The following is a 19172-nucleotide window of genomic DNA, read 5'->3' on the forward strand; positions in this document are numbered from 1 at the left end:
CATCTTCTTGCACCACCTTCAGCCCTACAGGTACTGAAATGCCCAATTCCAGTTTATTACATCTTTTCATCCCCTTCAAAATTACGGTTCCTGCTTATATTGAAGTAGAGGCCTTAATAAGTATACGCTTATTTAATTAGTGTAAATGTAAGCATATGCATACCTACTAGGCCTTTGGAGTTTCAATGGGACCATGACATGATTGCACCTCATTATATTGGTTAATATTGTGTGAAAACAAATGTTCCACAGATTTCTTTACAGCCCTCCTCTAACTTCACTAAAGTTAATTAATGCATTTCCTTCTAGGTATGACTGTGCAATGACTAGCCAAGGAAGATGACTCTTGCCTCATGCAGCCAGCCATTGGGTGCTGTGCCCTTGGGAAGTGGACCCAGCTCCCAAAACAGGTGTTACGGCCAGCAGACAGAGATCATTAGTTGCTGGCAGATAGGGTGTATACAAAAGATCTCCTGAGATCAAGTACAGCGGCTTGAACTCTGTTCTCTGCCTTGCCTCGGGGTCTCTGTTGTTGTCCTTGGCTTCACTGTTCGGGATCCTGCTGGCACTCACCACCTGTTCATTTGTACTTCTGTCCCAAGCCATCTGTCCTTGCTGTTGCTCTGTCTGCTCCTTCTCCTGGACTCACCTCATGAATTTACAATCCCTGGTTTTCTGGCTCCATCTGAAGTTCAGCTATGCTCTTGTCAAAGTGCATGCAAGCTTCCTGGCGCCAAACCTTACTTCCAACCGTATGCCTGCCTTTCTCTGTTAGGCTAATAAGCATTATATGTCTCTGGTTCTTGATTTCAGATTGCCTTAATTATATCGCCTGGCTCCACCCAGACTCAAACCCCAGGGCCTCACTGTGAGTCGTGTAACTCCCATGTCCCGTCATAACAGTCTTCACAGACAGGTGCAGGCAGACAGCAGCTGGTTTTGCTGGTACTCCAAGCTGGGCAGAAATGAACCAGCTTTGGTCTCGAAGCTGTACACCCACATTACCTGAAAGGAAGAGTTCTTTTATAACCAGACAAGATACGCAGTAGCTTGGATCACAGACAAACTGCATCCATCTCTGTCTTTACTTGCTCACTTAGAGGTACTGTGCAAACCTGTACTAACTTTTAGGGTACAGATTAAATTTAGATACCAAGTAGAGACACACTGTTCAAGTGTCAAATGTTTGCCCAGATGTTGAGACATATCCTCTGTGACACATAGGTAGACAGAAATTTACTGTGCAGGTTGGAGAGGACCAAGGCAGAAAGATTTCTACTAAACTTTCTAAAAACTGGATATAGTTTATCTGTGAACATTATCTATGTTGACCATGCCATTCAGATGAAGCATAGCAACTGCACTTCATTAATTTGAGTATCAAGCAAATTCCAGTCTGAAGCATCCTTTTTGAATGCAGTGGGTTGACCTTGGCTGGATACCAAGTTTGTCTATCACACTCCCTTCTCAGCTGGACAGGGGAGAAATAATAAGATGGAAAATGACTCATAGGTTGAGATAAGGCAGTTTACTAAAGCAAAAGTGAAAGTTTGTGTGTGCGCAAGCAAGAGGAAAAGAATAATTTTATTCTCTACTTCCCATCGTCAAGTGATGTCCTGGGAAGCAGGGCTTCGGCATGCACAGTGGTTGCTCCAAAAGGCAAATGTTGTAAATAATGAATGCTCTCTCTTCCTCCTTGTTTCCTTAGCTTTTATATCAGAGCTGACATCATACAGTATGGAAGATCCCTTTGGTCAATTTAGGTCAGCTGGCCTAGTAATGTCCCCTCCCAGCCTCTTGCCCACTCCAGCCTACTGATGGAGGGCAGAGTGTTAGAAAAAACAGCCCTGATGATGCGCCAGCACTGCTCAGCAGTAGCCAAAACAGTGGGGTGTTATCAAGACCTTTCTAGCTGCCAGTGCAAAGCACAGCACTGTGAGGGCTGCTATGGGAAAATGAACTCCATCTCAGCCAGACCCAATACAGTGAATTAGGTGTCTCTATTTGTTTCAGTAGAGTTACTCTAGACTTTCTCAAAACCTGTATTTCTATAAGTGGAACACAAATCTTATTTCTAAAATACTAGAATTGGAAGTTTAGGCCTTTATCCAGGATAGTTACAACAACTTTACACCAGCTGATGATTTGATCCCATGTAACTTCCACACCAGCAAATGAAACATCAACAGATATAGAAGATGCTAGAAAGATGTGCTTGAGCTACCTTAAAGCTAACTAGTTTGTCTACTGGTAGTAATATAAGCAGAGTTCAAGCGTAAACTAAGTTAGGCTAGATTTAATTTAGACTACAGGAATTTTATAGCTTAGGCTGAGCTCTATGCTTGCATAGCTTGTACCCAGCCCCGGAAACACAAACCTAACAAAGCCACTGCACACTGGAATCATTAATGCAATTACTAAACTTAAAGGCTGCCTATTTTATGGCACCTTTAAAAGCAAATGAAGCATTTATTACCTTCCAAATTGTTTTTAATACCTGAGTATCTCAATGGGTCTGCTCATAAGTACTGTACGATGTGAGCAAGGACACAGTGGCAGGATCTGGCCATAAATGCTTTCAGGCATGTGACAGAGACAGAGATTTTTGTGCTTTTGTTTCTAGGTAACTGCCTGATTTTGTTTAACTGTATTTTGATTATGATATGGACTTCATTAAACACTGTATGGGCAAATAGCATGCTTTATGTTATATTTAGCTTTATCTCTCTACTTACGAGGACCGTGTGGGGTAATTGCTTCTTTGAGGGCTGATCCTCATCTCTTTATTAAAGCTAAAGTGTGAATCTGTGGGAACATTATATAACAGGGGAATGAGATTCCAGCTCTGCTGTAATATGTTTAACCTGAATAAACAGTCGGGCTGGAAATTGTCTGTGTGTTGTATAACCCCCTCATAAGTTAACACATAATTAAATTACAGATTTTGGAACTTATACTGGAAATCATTTACTTGCATAAGAAACTCCAGTGGGATTCAGTGGGATATTATTGGGACCTAATACAAAGTCACTAAAACAAGTAGGAGTTTCTAAACTGAGTCTTGACTGTTTTAAGTAAAAACAAATTAACACATCTAGACATTCTCTAGACAGAGCAAGTGTCTAATGTGACCTGTATGTATCACCTACACAATTCCTATACTTCTAGAGAAAGTCATCATTAAAACTACTGCACATATTTGGGGTATAAAACAATACAAAATATATTTTCCTTTGTGCTTACTGCTGCTGCAGAGAAGTGTGAGTGTCATACAATGGTGACTGTACACAGGATATGCTTGCAGGATATTTCTGTGTTTTGTGGGGAACTGCATAGCATCTCTTTGAAAGTAAGACTCTTTGGAAATATACAATGCAGAAAAGCAGTGACAAAAATTTTGATTTTAATTATAGATTAGCTTTTTTTTACAAAAAGAAGACATAGTAATTGTACTTTAAGCATTATCTTTTTACACTGTTTCCTTTTCTACAGTAGTTAGACCTCTGTTATAATCTTATCTAAATGCGAGTGAGGAGGGACTAGCACCAGATCCTTCTCCTTGAGAAGTAATTGTTTGCCATTTATTTTACTGGTACCACACTGATTTTATAAAGATCGTAAGATTTAATATTATGCACAAATTCAAAATTATGCAAACTCTACATTTTTAAAATACTGGCCCCCACATAATTGTAACACAGACACTTACCACAGAAATCACTTTTGTGTTATCTGACGTGCAAGAATGTGTTTTTTCAGAGCACTCTTGGTTCAATCAAAATTCCCACTGCAAAAGAAGATGCAGCATTGGGTGCTGTATCTCTGGTAGACTATTACATCTTTATTAAGGCTTTAATTCAAATATTTTAGATCTTAAATTTTGAACAGTGGGAGTGGAAAGATTCTAATTAACATGATCAAAATTCTTTATTCAGCTCCTGAGGTTCAAATACAAACTGAGGTCAGAAATGTAAAATTAAGAATTTTAAGTTATTTATCCTGTCTAAATCAAGATTCAGGTGCACAGCCAGGAATATTACAAGTTCCTATTATTTATTCTATTAATCAGCCCACAGTCCTAAATAAGTAATCAAAATGTTAATAATAAAAATAATTAAAACAATTACATTTTAAAATTTTATCTTCCACCTATAATTGCATACACAAGTATAATTTTAATTTAATTTTACTGTTACTAATCTAGTTGAAATAAGGTAATTTCTTGTCTATCTATCCACCCATCAATCTTAAAATGAGCGTAATGTAGAACTTTCCTAGGACCAGCCTTTACTTTCTTGAGCCAGCTCCTATAGAGGGAGAAAGCAACAAAATGCACATAACTAGAAATCAAGGAATGCTTAATAAAACCTGGAGCCAAGTGTCTGATCTCAGCAAAATCAGCGTTTTAGATCTCAGTTAGTGCTTGAAGTAAAAGTATACTGTAACTGTTTCAGTCATGAAGTATATAGTACATACACTATACCAGTGTTGTAACAGGGAAGTGATCACAACCCAAATACACCTGGAAGGAAGAGACAGGTGGGCATTGGGAGACGAAGAACAGCACTGCCTGGCTGTGTCTGGGGGGTGACTTTCTGCTGGGGTCCTGGCTCACTTCATGTCGCTGTTGCTGTACACTCAGGACTGAGTACGTGCTAAGTGTGTCCCCTCAAGATGTCAGTTTTTAAAATTAAGACTGCCAAGAATGAGAAAGTTGTTTTTATAAATTAACATGAAAGTTATCTAGCCCTCCACTCACTGCCGTGTTGCACAGAGTCCAATTTGCTGGCTGCCACGTGGAAGCAAAGAGAAAGTCACTTGAAGGCAGATACATTACCTCCACAGAGAAGACAAAGGCAATGCTCGCTTGCCTTACTCAAGTTAGCAGATTTATTTTCCATATGCCAGAATCCAGGTCCAAAGGACACCAAACCATTAAAGAAACCTTCCCAGACATGAAAAAGTAATGATGTAATGGTCACAGCTAAAACTACAGGTGAGATTTCTTATGATGGTTGAGCCTACGTAATGTATTCCTGCTTTTGAGAAGGGTGATTCTGTCCTTCCTCAGGCCTGCTCACATACTCCCAAGTCTTTTGGAAGCCTCCTGTCACCCTTTGATATATTTTTTCTGTCTGCTAGACCAGCAGAAAACTAGCTGAGCCAAGAACTAAATAGTCTGCCAGTGTAGCCAACTCATTCAGATGTCAAATGAACATCAAAGCCTGGGAAAACACTGGGAAGGGCATCTGTGCATCCTGAGGTAGGGAATGGGCAGTACAAAAAAAAGATGACTAGACCTTTCCGTGGTAGTAACCTGCCTGTATGTCTTCGTTATCTAGTGAAACCTTAACCTAGGTCTCTGAGAAAATGCTGGAAGACATGTCTTCCTCTCAGGCAAAGAGAAGGCTGAGTCATATATCCAAATTGTTTAGGGAAATTAAAAAATATGGCTAAAATCTAGAGGTTACAGCCTTTTCCTCATCTTACACTAAAGTGGGTAAATAATTCTTTGGTGAGAAGAAGATGGTTTTGAGTTACAAAAGCATCTGCTAAAAGGAAAATTAATTTTACAGGTCCCTTCTCAGGTGTTTGGGGTTTCTGGGACGAATGGGGGAGTTGCAGGCCACCATGCCAATATTGGAATGGTTAGGAAATGTAATTTAATCAGATGAGGGTTGAAAGTCACAAGCCTATCAAGCCAGAAGCCATTTAAGAAGATTCTAAAGCATACATCTCTGCATTTATGATATAGATGTTAAAGTTTCCGGAGTACAAGATTTTAAAGTTTCTGGAGTACCTTAGTGTTACATTAGTGGCTGCCATAATTTTGCCTCAGATTAATTGTCTCAATTAAGTAACTCTTCTTTTGAACTGACAAGATGAAGCAATTCAATTTCTTTATGGCCTTGTGCTAGGGAAAAATAGGAGGCCACCAAAGAAGAAGTCACTTGATGGTTTAGGATAAAGTCTGATCAGTTGAACTGTAGCCTGAGAAGTTACCTACAAAAGTAGCTTTCCCTAGTAAACAAAGGGCTTGTAACAAATAGGGGGAGAGAAAAACAGTAGAAGTGTTTATTCGGACAGTGAACTACTAGAAGAAGTGATTTCTGAGCAAGAAAACTGCTTTCAGTTGCTTGTTTCTATTGTATTCAGAGACAGAGGTCTTTATAAATATTCTTATAAATAAGTATTGCTGTACTCTAACAGACAGTTCTCTTTCTTAAAAAAACACTCATTTTAGTGGCTGTCTGAATAGGCTAAAGGATAACATTATTTTTGCAGTGATATAGGTGTGTCACTTGTGTTACTACATTGCTAAGACTAATCATGATGTGAGTGTGCAGTTACGTCATATGCTCACAAAAATAGAGCCTGTAGGCACCATGAGCAGCTGGGCATACTCCTAGATGCCCAAAATCCAAGCCAAGCCAATTGTTCAGCCACATATAGATTTTAGTATTTTTAGTTTAGAGAAATGACACATTCATATATCAAAACAAATATTTAAAAGGAAATTCATGTACCTTCTGGTAGCAGAAAGGCAGAAATGTGTCACGGATGCCAATAACCCTTGAGTGCATGTATATCTGCATTGTAAGTGAGAAGTTAGAATAGGATGTCTTTCATTTCTATTTGTCCAAAGCATTCTCCTGCAGCCCTGGAAATATGTTTCTCAGCTGTGATATGTTCAGAATACAGCTCACAGGGAACAACTTGCATGCATTTCAGAGGGACAAGTCATTCCACTCCCCCATAGTATTTAAATTGTATGTTTCAGCAGTATGCTCCCTGACTCAAGCACACACAAGTGTAGGAAGGAAACACTTTACCTTCAGAAAGCTGAACAGAGGTTTGTAAAAGCTACTATAAGGTTATGTGGCCTTTTGGACCAAGGGGACAAAATGGACAAATGTCATGGCATTGTCTAACACTGTGTCTGCATCCATACACATGCAGTGCTCCCAGGACTGCAAAGACAGAATAGAAACAGAGCACCTGTATTTCTGTTACACAACATATGGCTCAGTTCTTTTTTTATTACATGACTAGACAAAATTTAAATTTAATTGAAAGTAAGAATGATTTTTAAAGTCAAATTTATAAATAAGTGTATTTTCCTGTTTCTAAAAGACATAGTGTTACTTTTTACTAGCCAAGACAACTATTTTTAGCTTAACCCATGTACTGCTGAAATTGTCCATAGAACCAATGCTGCTTTAACAGATGGGTACACATAAAAATATGTGAGAGCATCTCTGTGGGAATCAAGCTTAAATGTTAGCTTGCATTGCCATTCAGGAATACAGAGACACCATTCTGTGTAAAGCTCATGGAAGATGCTAGGAGAATGCACCACTGCAAATCCAACTCAGAACTGCATAGTTTATAAATCTGTGCTCTGGTTGCTATGGTAGTTTTAGTTTTGGTTTTGGTGACTCAGGATTATGCAGCATCAGAAAGTAACCCACCTTAAAATGTGGGGTTTCTGCATAAGAATCTTACCCAGAACTGACAAAATCAAAGAGCAAGAAGTCTGCTTCTTATGTAGTTTACTTGAAAATTTTGATAGCAATTTGTGCATAGTCTTCTTACCTCTTTTTTTCTGGATAAGGATTGTACCAGAGACTTCACTGTTACATGTGTGGGTGTATCACACAATCAGAGTAGGGAATACATCAGATTTAAAGATAGAAAAGACTATGACTATCAAGTAAAACAATGAAGGAAACCCCTTATGATAAGTGTCTCTGTCATGGCCTTTTCATGTGAAAAGATACTTTTATATTTTCTTATCCTATCTCTCATTTTACCATCCATGATTCTTTATACAAATCTGTTAAATTTACTAGAAAGTTTTGTGTCAATATATGTATGCAATATTGGTCACTATCCTTCAAATTACCCTTTTTCCCCAGAGCTGGAATTGATGACATTAACTGTGATATATTAGTTTTCCTTCAGTGGGGAGAGAAAAACGTTAAGACAAAATTTTTAGAAGCCACACCATGTGTAATGCTGTTCAAGATGAAAGACAGCAATTATCCTGATCGAGGTCAGAACGAAAATTCTACATCTCAAAAGATGATGATTTTGGGTAGTGCAAAAGCTTCATCTGTGAACTTCTGTCATCTAGAAGCCTGTGTGAAGTAGCTTTGAACAATGGTTGTAATGCTTTTAAGAAAAAATGGAAAACCAGAGAGCACACTGATAGCCATCTCATTGCTAAATCATTTTATTGAACATTTGTCATTAAATTTACTGGAAATATGTATACACATAGAAGCTATCTCTGCAAATGTTTACATAGTTACCTCTATTGAAAAGTAGTCCTACTGAATTCAGTGCTAATATTTATATGTGGAAAATTACATACTTAATCATCTTTAGTGCTGGGTAAATATACATGCAAACAAAGGATTTGACAGCACACCTAGTGTGTTGGTTAGTCTGGTAGTGATACATCAAAAAAGCCTGATAAAACTAGGTCTGGTTATTGTGTCCTTAAGCTGCACTCATAATGTAGCTCAAATGGTTAAGTGTCTCTTGTTAGCATACTATGATTATTGTAAACACACATGCACACTTATGCAGTTATCTAATTCACAGTTGTGATACTCTCTTGCAGTAGTGAGTCTTTTAGAATTAATTTGATTCTCACTTTTAATATGGTCTTCAAAGACAGCCTTAATATATAAGTTTGCTCCAACCCTGTGCACAAATGAATTTAACACTTCATGCTTAGGCAGATAATTGGAAAAGAATTTCATATTTCTACAGAAATTATTATTGGTATTTACATATATTTTTCTCAATTAGTATAGAATTAGAAGCCGTAGACAGTCTCATCTCTCAGCTACACTGATTTTACAATGAAATGGAATGACATCAGACACGGGGTAGAATGGCATTAGGATGGGGTAAAGAATATGGCCCAATATGCCTTTGCTATTGAAATTACAGACATTTATGGGAGATATGAGATAGGAAAAAAATATAAATGGAAAACTGATTGTTGTTATTATTATTATTATTATTATTCCCTTCTTGAAGAGTAAACACTTGCAGAGATTAACTAGTTTACATGAATGGCAGCTCTACTTTTTGCTTAAGGAAGATTATATGCTTTCCTAGATTTAAGAACCACATATAATTTCCAGCAGAGCACACAGCTATCTCCAGAAGACATTTATATTCAATATAAATGGAATATCTGAGTTTCAGCTGACTGTACAAATGAATTATATCTTGCCGGTAGTGTCTGTAAAAACCCTCAAACATAACATAACTCCCAACCACGAGGTGTAATCCAAAAAAAATTAAAAAGTCAAGGAAAGTAATGCAAAAATGTAGAACATACAAATAGCTGCAGTGTATGGAAAAATATTTGCTGAAGTTCTCTGAAAAGCTGGAGCTGAATCAGTGAAAAATCTTCCCTTGAAAGAAGAATAAAAGGAAAGTATGAGATCTGTTTTTTTAAACCAAATTAACTGCATGATACTTAAGAACAAAATTGAGCTGTAGAACCTCTGCATTTCACTAACAAGCCAAGAAGAGCAAGTTGGACTTAAAAAGAGGATCCATGACCAGAAAGAAAAAGCTGAGCTGGAAAACTGAAATCAAGGAGAGGGGACTCGGGCTCTGATGAAAACTTAGAAACATGCTCCGTGACATTGAAATTCCTGAGACAGTGCATCTTGAACACGTGCCTATCAATTTGCCTAGAATTACTTTGTTGCTAATAAAGCACTGTTTAAATACTGTTTGTTGAAATCAGTGTATTAGATTCTTCAGCTATGAGGCTTCTTGAAGAGTCAAATTATCAAACAGCCAGCTGAGAGAGAAGCAGCATGTTGGGGAGGTGACTTACAAAATATCTGAGACATCTGGGGCAGGAGAAGGCAGCTTTTATCCTGCGTTACCTTTTTCTGAGTTATAGTTTTCAGGTCCTTAGGAAATGGCACTGGGTTGAGAGTTTCTCCCCAAGGGAGTTTGCCCACAAGGACAAGACCACAGCAGGGGGCTGGAGCCTGTGCAAATTCACTCCTTAGACATGAGTCAGGCGATGCAGCCAAGCTCCTGGCTGGTAACTGTCCATTACATGCTGGTGGTACCAGTGCTATGCCAAAGCACAACTAAATCACTCAGGTGAGTAATAAACACTGCAAAGACTGGCTTTGAAGTGTGCAGTCAGCCATATTTTCAAACCCAGGAATATAAACTGTATCCGTGGATAGTCACACAGGCTGCCAATGGGAAGGTATAAATTGGGTGCCAGGTAATCTTTCATCCACCTACTTAGACTGCAAATCTTTCTCTGGCAAATCTGTCATCTTGACTGCCAGATGTTGTCTTTTGTTCTCAATCACATTACGCCTGCAAACTGTCAGTGTATGTATCTCATGCACCACTGTATGAGTAAGTCTGATGGATATTATGCAAATATCTCCTGATGAAAATCTGTTCTGAAAGACATTAAGAACAGCACGTTGCTGCAGGTACCTTGTAACTACTACTTCTTGTGAAATGTCACTGATATCTTTATCAATAAAAATGGAAATAGGAGACTGAGTTGGCTGCAAGACTGCCCACCATGAGAAGGAGACATTATAATTAGAAAAGCACAAATCATGCAAAATTTGAAGTGTATGAGGTTTGGGGACCCTCTCAAACTATACTTTGTTTCCTATAATTAGTTGAAAATAAAATTTATTTTCCAGTAAATTCAAAACCACATTTTATCCCCAGAGATGATTCCATTTAAAGCAAAATACATATTGCTCCTAGCATAGAAAAAACTTTATTATCTGTAATAGCTTGGTTCCTAGAAGTTGCAACTCCGAACAAAAACATTTTAGTCTTTGTATCTTCAAATGCTGCGTGGTTTGTAGCTCCTTGTTTTCTCCCAAGAGAAAGGATGGCTGTCCTATCTCAGGTTTTGACATCATGGAAGTGAACTGTAAGTGAAATGGACAATAAGCACAATCCATTGCCATGTAGAATGATAGAATCATAGAATGTTAAGGGGTTGGAATGGATCTTAAAAATCATCTAATCCCACTCCCCTCCCATGGGCAGCAACACCTCCCAGTAAACCAGGTTGGTCAAGGCCTTATATCCAAACTGGCTTTGAACACTGCCAGGGCTGGGGTTGCCTCCCTGAGCAACCTGTTCCAGTATCTCACCACACTCATAGTAAAGAATTTCTTCTAATATCTAGTCTAATTTGTACCCATTACTTCTTGTCCTATCACTACAGTTCCTGACAAAGACTCTCCTTCCCTGACGGCCCCCTAAAGTGTAGAGGCAAATGGTGCTTTTGTCCAACAAGCTGGTCTGACGTGGTCGTTCCCAAAACAAAGGACCCTCAAGCAAGTTGCTCCATTTATTACCTTTTTTCCCGTCAAGTGGCTGCATGTGCCCCGTTTGCCAATACAGGCAGAAACACGGATGTTGCCGCAGGTGACAGAGGTCACAGGTACGGACGGGCAGCGCCTTTAGCGAATCTGCCCGACGGAGGCGGGGCGGGGCGGGGCGGGGCTGGGCGGGGCTGGGCTGGGCTGGGCTGGGCTGGGCTGGGCTGGGCTGGGCGGGGCTGCGCTGGGCTGCGCTGGGCTGCGCTGGGCTGCGCTGGGCTGCGCTGCGCTGGGCTGGGCTGGGCTGCGCTGGGCTGCGCTGGGCTGGGCTGGGCGGGGCTGGGCTGGGCTGGGCTGGGCTGGGCTGGGCTGGGCGGGGCTGCGCTGGGCTGGGCTGCGCTGGGCTGGGCGGGGCTGCGCTGGGCTGCGCTGCGCTGGGCTGGGCTGGGCGGGGCTGGGCTGGGCTGGGCTGGGCTGCGCTGGGCTGGGCGGGGCTGCGCTGGGCTGCGCTGGGCTGCGCTGCGCTGGGCTGGGCTGGGCTGCGCTGGGCTGGGCTGGGCTGGGCTGCGCTGGGCTGGGCGGGGCTGCGCTGGGCTGGGCTGCGCTGGGCTGGGCGGGGGCTGCGCTGGGCTGGGCGGGGCTGCGCTGGGCTGGGCGGGGCTGCGCTGGGCTGGGCTGGGCTGGGCTGGGCTGCGCTGGGCTGGGCTGGGCTGGGCGGGGCTGCGCTGCGCTGGGCTGGGCTGGGCGGGGCTGCGCTGCGCTGGGCTGGGCTGGGCTGGGCTGCGCTGCGCTGGGCTGGGCTGGGCTGGGCGGGGCTGCGCTGGGCTGCGCTGGGCTGGGCGGGGCTGCGCTGGGCTGGGCTGGGCGGGGCTGCGCTGCCGCTGCCGCTGCCGGCCCCGCTCGCGCCCTTCCTCCCGCCCGCGGCCCCGCCCCCCGGAAATCTCGCGGGGTTATGCTAACGCCGCCGCCGCCGCCCCGCCCCTTCGCTCCCTGCCCACCCCGCGCCCTCCCTGGGCGGGTGAGCGCGCGCGGCCGCGGTGCGCTGTGGGATAGTGGCGGTATAAAGTGTACGCTCGGCGCGGCCGTGGCTGAGGGGGCCGGCGCGAGCGGGGTATGAAGATGGCGGACGCCAAGCAGAAGCGGAACGAGCAGCTGAAGCGCTGGATCGGCTCCGAGACTGACCTGGAGCCGCCTGTGGTCAAGCGCAAGAAGACCAAGGTGAAGTTCGACGACGGCGCCGTCTTCTTGGCCGCCTGCTCCAGTGGGGACACCGAGGAGGTGCTGCGACTGCTGGAGCGGGGTGCCGACATCAACTACGCCAATGTGGACGGGCTCACCGCGCTCCACCAGGTCGGTGCTGGGCCGATCGAGGGGGCCCTGGCCGGACTGGGGGGGGAGGCGAGGCCGGCCGACTGCCCCCCCCCCTCCCCCGGAGGAGGAGGAGGTGGAGGAGGAAGGGGCCGGAGGTGGCTGCGCTCCCTCCGCTGGGGGGTGTCGGGGCGGGGAGGCGGCGGTAGGGTCAGCCCGGGACCGGCCGGAGGGGCCGCGGGCCGAGCCCCCGGGCCGGCGGGGCTGCAGGGGCGGGAGGCTGCACCCCCTCCCCGCGGGCAGGGCGTCGGAAGGGGCGGATGGGCCTCCGGCGGGAAGGAGGGTGCCGCTGACCCTTCTTTCGTTTTCCCCTCTTGGCAGCGCCTCCCTTGGAGGGCCGGGGGGAGCGGGCCCTGCCCTGTGTGGGCTGAGGGGGCCGGGGACAGGTGCCCCCCGGCGTGGGAGGGTGGCCGCAGGTGAGAGAAGCGGGGCCGCCTTGGGGGGGCGCTTCCGCCGCTGCCCCTTGCCCGGGATCCCGGTAGCAGTTCCCCGCTTCCCTCGTCTGCCAGGTTCCGCAGTAGTTGAGCCGATTAAAGCCCGCTCGTGTGTGCGGGCGGGCGTGTTGAGAGACATCTATTTCTCTTCGGTTTCTAGGGGAAACCAGTGTTTTGTTCATTAGATAGAAACGCGTATCAGTGAGGGGCTGCTTGTTTTCGTTACCGATGACTCCCGCCGCAGCGTGAAAGCTGAATTTCAAGGGAAGCAGGGGTCTAAAATTTTTCTTCCGTTCGTTGGAAAGTAGTAAAAAATCCAATCCATATCCCTTTGTTCTGGTGTGGGTATGTGGGAGGAGGGTCGGTGCCGAGGGAGGTAACTTTCACTTGGGGCAGGGGGAGAATGGACGGGAAACTGGCTATGAAGTTTCCTCAAAATGGATGCTTTGTGCATGTTGAACTTCATAGCAGTCTGATTGGAATCTCAAAACGTTAGCCAAATAAGGAAAGGCTGTGGCAATCCGGAGATAATGCGGATTTGCCTGAATAGTTTTTTCCTCTAGAAGGCCAAAAGCTTCCACACAATATTAGATTCACTGAATATCTGGAAAGCAAAAAATTACGTTTGACAGACTACCTTCTCGTTCTTAAGTTTAGGAGTTGTTCAATAGTTAAGAAAAAATCATCTTAATAATTATGTGTTGTAGGTTGATCAAGTAAAAATCTTCCCTAAATGGTTAGGTGAGGTAGTTTCTTACATTTAAAAAAAAAAAAAAAAAGACATGGTGAACTTGTTTTCCCTATCCCGTATAAGTTTTTCAAGGATGTGAGGCTCTAGAAATACATAAATTGCCTTGCAGAACTGGATAGAATCCCCTCTTGAACATAGGATATACAATTCTACGACTCTTTGCTCTGTTTCCTGTGTCTGAGTTGTCACTTGCTCCCCTGTAAAGGGTGTTGGTTTACTTTCAGTTGTGAACTGAAGTGGAAGAATGAGTGTGTTGTGGTTAAGCCTGTCAGCATGTTACTGCAACACGGTTACCTGACTGCAGGCTAGCCTGTCACTTTATTGCGAGGCTTTCTGTATTTATCCTCCTCTAATCAAGTTATGATTGCTTTGTGCTTCCAGGGAGCTCTGTACTAGAAGTCGTACCTTAACTGGTTAGATCCTTGGGTCTGCAAGTTGCTGTGTTCCAGCCATTGGTAGGAAAGGATGACGTTTGGTTTAGCTCTATTGTTAGAACAAGAGATGGTGTTCTCTCTTTCTGATGTCCAGAAAGATCCAGACATTTTCAAAATGTCTTTGATACTATATACAAAAAAAGCTTTAATCAGGATAATTCTGAGCTTATTCTCCCATTTTTTTTTTACCTTGTAGTCAGCTTGCAGTTTGGAAGGGCAAAGTCTAAGGGAACAGAGGTAAAGATTTACATCACTGCTAAATTTCTTGGTCACTCCTTCCCCCTTCCCTCCTTTAGTGATACCAAAGGACCTTTTCTGGTTTTGATATTGAAAGCAAATAAGATCAGTTGTGAAGTTATAATCCTCTTGAGGCATTGTTGGCTGTTGCTATAAAAAAAGGTGTATAACAAATCCCTGCCTATGACTGAATCTGAATGGTTTCGCTTCATTATTAACACAAAATCTTATTTTCCTCTAATATGCCATATAAAAGGTGCAAATCACACATAATGTAGTCTTTAACTTGAATGAATTAATCTAATTTGGTTGTGGCATGAGCAAAGCTGTGTCTGTTCTCAAAGGAAACTCTTCAAAAACTTGTCATTCTTCCTGGCAGTTTTGACTGACTGATGGTAGTTGTGTTCAAGTCCATGTTGTTGTTTTTAAGACTGCCATGGTATACTGTTGCTTTATGGTTCTTTGGCTGGTTGTTTTTTTTTTTTTTTTTTTTTGTTTTGTGTCATCAGTCAGATCCCATGTAGACATTGCTGCTTCAGAGGAATAAATTTATCTCAGCAAAGATAAAATGATTGTACTTTTTTGGGTTGTGTCCTTTTTGTCTTCCATCAATTTATTTTTTTCCAGTTAGAGAGCAAATGCATGTGTCTGAAATAATGATAGAATTAAATATTTAATATACTATTTAGGCTTTGATTTTCCTGCTACATATGGCAGTTATAGGAAGAGACTTAAGCTTTGTTTTCTTTTTCACAGCCCAGGTAGTTGGAAGTGCTGAGGGGAAAGTACCGTTAATCCTGAAATTCTGGTGAACTTCAGGTCTGGTCTTTAATGGAGCATCAAGCTTTGTTACTGAAACCATTTAGCTAAGCTTTTCCTCTGAGTGGGGTAGAATGCCATTACCATCAGAAAGCTGCATGTAGAATTGTTTCTCTTTATGCAATGGGAAATAAAAAAATTACTTGACTTGGTAGCTGAGAGGAGGAAGTGGGGGGAGGATATATATATAGGTACTTGCTTCAGCTCTTGACACTGCCAGTGAGTGATTTTGTTTTATATCTGCATGTGCACAAATGAGTGGACTTGAGTGCATCGTATCTGAGGACAGGTCAATTAAATTCTTTGGGATATTGCAGAAGAGGAAAAGCTGTCATTAGGTGATGGGTATAATTCCTCTATGTAATTTTTGGTTCAAACCTCACTTTAAGAACTTGTTCTGCCCAAGTTCTCAGGCTAGGCCTTCAGCACAAAGGACAAAACTGTTGTGTACTGTTTTGCTATCTGTAAGATATATATGCAGTGTAGGATATTGCAGCAGAATAGTGTGTATGTATGTATCTGTAAGACCAGGAAGCTTTTAAATGAGAACTTAAATTTACAATCAGATGTCAATGCCATTACTCTAGTGGAGGTGGAAGTTCTGAATGTTGCACTTCCAGATAGATTTCATCCTGCATAACAGCTAACTTGTGCAGCTTTTCTAACTGCCTTAACAATAGAATGTCAGGGGAACTTGAGAGAAGAAAGAAGCTCAAAGGTGGGCTGTGACCTTGCAGATTATTAGTGGGGGGTAGAAGTGGCATATTGTGAAATAATCTTAAAAGAGGCTATATAGTATTTCAATAAAACCTCGTCCCTTCTTAAGCAGACATATTTCTTCAGCATGGGATTCAGTTCTCTCATGCTGAAAGCTTAACACCTATCATTCCTCAGTCTGGACTCTCTTCTGCTTTCCTTGGCTTTCATGAAAGAGGATTTAGTTCATTAGCTCTGTCTGGAATTTATTGCTTAAATGGCTGAAAGTAGTTTGTCTAGAAGTTACGTAGAGCTTTGTACAGGGAAGTGGAGCCCACCCTTTCTGGACAGCACCGTGGAAAGGCTGCATATAGTGCGGAGGGATCACGATGTGGCCAGTTTCCTGGAAGGCTGGATTTCCTGTGCACACTGCTCCTCTGGGAATTATGGGTATGCGTTGTGGAGTACCTGCACACACCTCAGCACTAGCTGAGATAAGGCTGTGGTTAGGTATGACAATTTATGCAGCCTGCTTTTTGAGTGCCCTTTTTCTTTAAGGCTGCTCAGATTTAGGAGATGGTAACCTTGTTTTTGGCCTCATTCTCTCTGGGTGAGGAGGGTGAGTGCTGTAGCCTAATTCCACCACACAGCATGAAAAGAACATGTCCTGCTGTCCTGATCTTGCCTGCTCCTGGGGAGGGTACTGCTTTTGATGTAAGGTAAAGCAAATTGTCTTGGCTGTTTGTGCACGGGGATCATTGCGTACCCACGGGGGGTGTTGTTGGTGAAGGCCCCTACTCCTTGCTGAGGGATTCATGTAATCTTTTTTGTTTGTGACAACTACAGTTTAATTAAGCAAAATTCCTTGAAGGCTGTCTCTCTGTATCAGATAGTTATTCTGCAGCTCTTTAGGTACTCAATTGAATGTGAAGATGAGACTGTTACCAACATTATAGTTACGTATTAGTTTGCACATAGAGCAGTATCCAGTGTTAAGTAGAAATTTTGGTTTGCTCCCTCTGTTATAGGACTCTGCTGCATTTATCCCTGAATACTAATTAAGATTCTGTGTGTTTTACAGATGCTTGTTTATTCTTTCTGAGTAAGGACAGTTATTGCTGTCTTAATATTTCCTTTGGGTTCTATGAGCTTTATTTCTTAGATAAGAAGTACCTTCCTTTGTGGGAGTTTTTGCAATTGTTTATGTGAAAAGTTCTGCTGGGGCTTCTGGTGGCATATTCTTAGTACTTGATATGGTAACAAATATGGATACCTTTGGCATCAACTGTGTCCTTGTTACGACACCCTTTCAAACAGCAACCAGTGATGCAAAAGGGACATAAAATCTACCAGCACTGAGAACTTAATAGGGGGCATTCCGGCTGCACTGTCCGGATCCCTTCTGATGAATGATAACAGAGCTCATGTATTTGAGCTGAGGCTACAACATGTGCAGCATGTCAAGTTGTAAGAGCAAAGAACAGGTTGCTAGTCTTAAATCTCTAGGGTGTTTGCATCGTAGCAGCAGCACCCTACAACCAAGGGTAAGGAAGGTGTATGGAAATAGCTCAAAACTATCCTAGTAACCTCCTAGCTATGCCTTTTACCATGACTTTTTTGGAGAATGAAAATACTGGTGCATGTGGTAAACTTGTTATTTTTTTGAAACTGTCAAGTAGGAGGACTTCGTTTTGTACAGAAAGGTTTGTACTGAGTTACAAAACTGATGCCTAAGTCTCACTGTTTGGAAAGGAACCAACCTTCTAATCACTAAACCTCCTAGTGCTCTCATTGTAGATGTTCTACCACTGAGAATTTTGGAGTAATTTGCTCAGCTTGTTTTATTATTCTTTTATTGAGGCTTTTTTTTTTTTTTTAAATCTGTGCAACAAAGCACAGAGAAAATGAGTCCAGAAATAAATGTAATGTTGACTTCACTCAGTGATCAGGCTACAGAGGCATATTTGTTTAAATTCCCTTTTGTAATTGGTTCTTGTGTGGGCCACAGCTCTTTCTCCCTGTAGTTACAGTAACTAGGTTCAGATGATACAATAAGTACTTGTTAACTTCCTACTGATCTTGTCATCTAAGATTGGTTTGGTTTTTTTTTTTTTTTACTCTTTGAAATGAAGACAAGAAGAGGGGAAAAAAGGTGTGATTTTTCATCATATACTGTGAGTATAGTAGTGGAAATTTAAATGCTGTGTTCAAAAAATTGTGTTCTCCTTGGTGTTTTATAAAGGAAATTGGTAACAATCTCTTCACCCTTTTAGGTTTATTATTTCTGAGTGGTCTGTCAAATTTGAACCTGGGATTTCTGTGTATTTTCATTGCTATGGACGTTTCTTGTGCACAAACAGAATAACCCAAGAGAATTCTAGCAAATAGAAATTACTAAAAGTATTTAAAGCCAGTTTTCATGTTAGTGTAACTGACAGGTTTCTTAAGCTTGCTAGTCATGGAGGAAGAGTTTTACATTCCAGTGTAAGGATGAGTTCAGCTGGTTGGGCTTTAGTATTTACTGAAGCTAATGTTCAGGGACAATTTCTGCTGGTCTTCAGATATGAATTTCACTGTAGCGTTAATGCTGCTTTTACAATACAGCTTTGTCTGTGGTTTTCTATGTGTTCTGGTGTATTTTTGATATTGTCAGAACACTTTTTCGTGGTAAGTCATAAAAAAGCCCCTTGTAAGAGTAAAAGAGATAGGCTTTTGTATGTATGAATAAAATTGATATGAACACACTTGATTTAAGACCTTTTTGATTTTGACATTGTGGTAGCAAGAATGCTGTTTTACCAAGTTACTGAATTTCAGTTGTTAGCTAAATCTGAGGCTAGGAGACAGAAGCAGTCAGTATAAATCACTACTAGACATACCACTCTGGTGGGATCTGTATTCCAGGCTTAATGTATGCTACGTTTTAGTTGGAACAGATGGTTTGACAGGCTCTTGTCCAGTTCTTTACTTGTTTATCCCTTTGCTCATGCTCTCACTTGCTCCCTTTCTCAAAGTTACTACTTAGGCTAGTAAGACACTTACTGCAATCCTCTCAAAAACTGAGAGCCCAGCAAAT

The 19172-nt window shown here is 42.4% G+C and overlaps 1 protein-coding gene and 1 long non-coding RNA gene across 9 annotated transcripts in view; one reads left to right on the top strand and one right to left on the bottom strand.

Moving 5' to 3' along the window:
* The window catches only part of LOC125324763, a 40646-nt gene extending 28031 nt beyond the window's left edge, over positions 1-12615 (bottom strand). For 2 of the 3 annotated variants that reach the window (XR_007203123.1, XR_007203124.1), the window contains exon 1: positions 11394-11508. This is a non-coding gene — a long non-coding RNA (uncharacterized LOC125324763). Of the gene's footprint in view, positions 1-11393; positions 11509-12539 lie in introns of those variants that run through there. The other variant, XR_007203122.1, reaches the window with a different exon arrangement.
* Positions 12371-19172, top strand: part of PPP1R12A (protein phosphatase 1 regulatory subunit 12A) — a 114781-nt gene continuing 107979 nt past the window's right edge. For 3 of the 6 annotated variants that reach the window (XR_007203121.1, XM_048301069.1, XM_048301068.1), the window contains exon 1: positions 12372-12707. Coding sequence is in view for 5 of the 6 variants with exons in the window: in XM_048301069.1 (XP_048157026.1) it covers positions 12471-12707 (237 nt within the window). In the remaining variant the exon portion in view is untranslated. Of the gene's footprint in view, positions 12708-19172 lie in introns of all 6 variants that reach the window. The other 3 variants (XM_048301067.1, XM_048301071.1, XM_048301066.1) reach the window with 2 other exon arrangements.

The sequence above is a fragment of the Corvus hawaiiensis genome, chromosome 4 (assembly GCF_020740725.1).
Source record: "Corvus hawaiiensis isolate bCorHaw1 chromosome 4, bCorHaw1.pri.cur, whole genome shotgun sequence".
Classification (NCBI taxonomy): domain Eukaryota; kingdom Metazoa; phylum Chordata; class Aves; order Passeriformes; family Corvidae; genus Corvus; species Corvus hawaiiensis.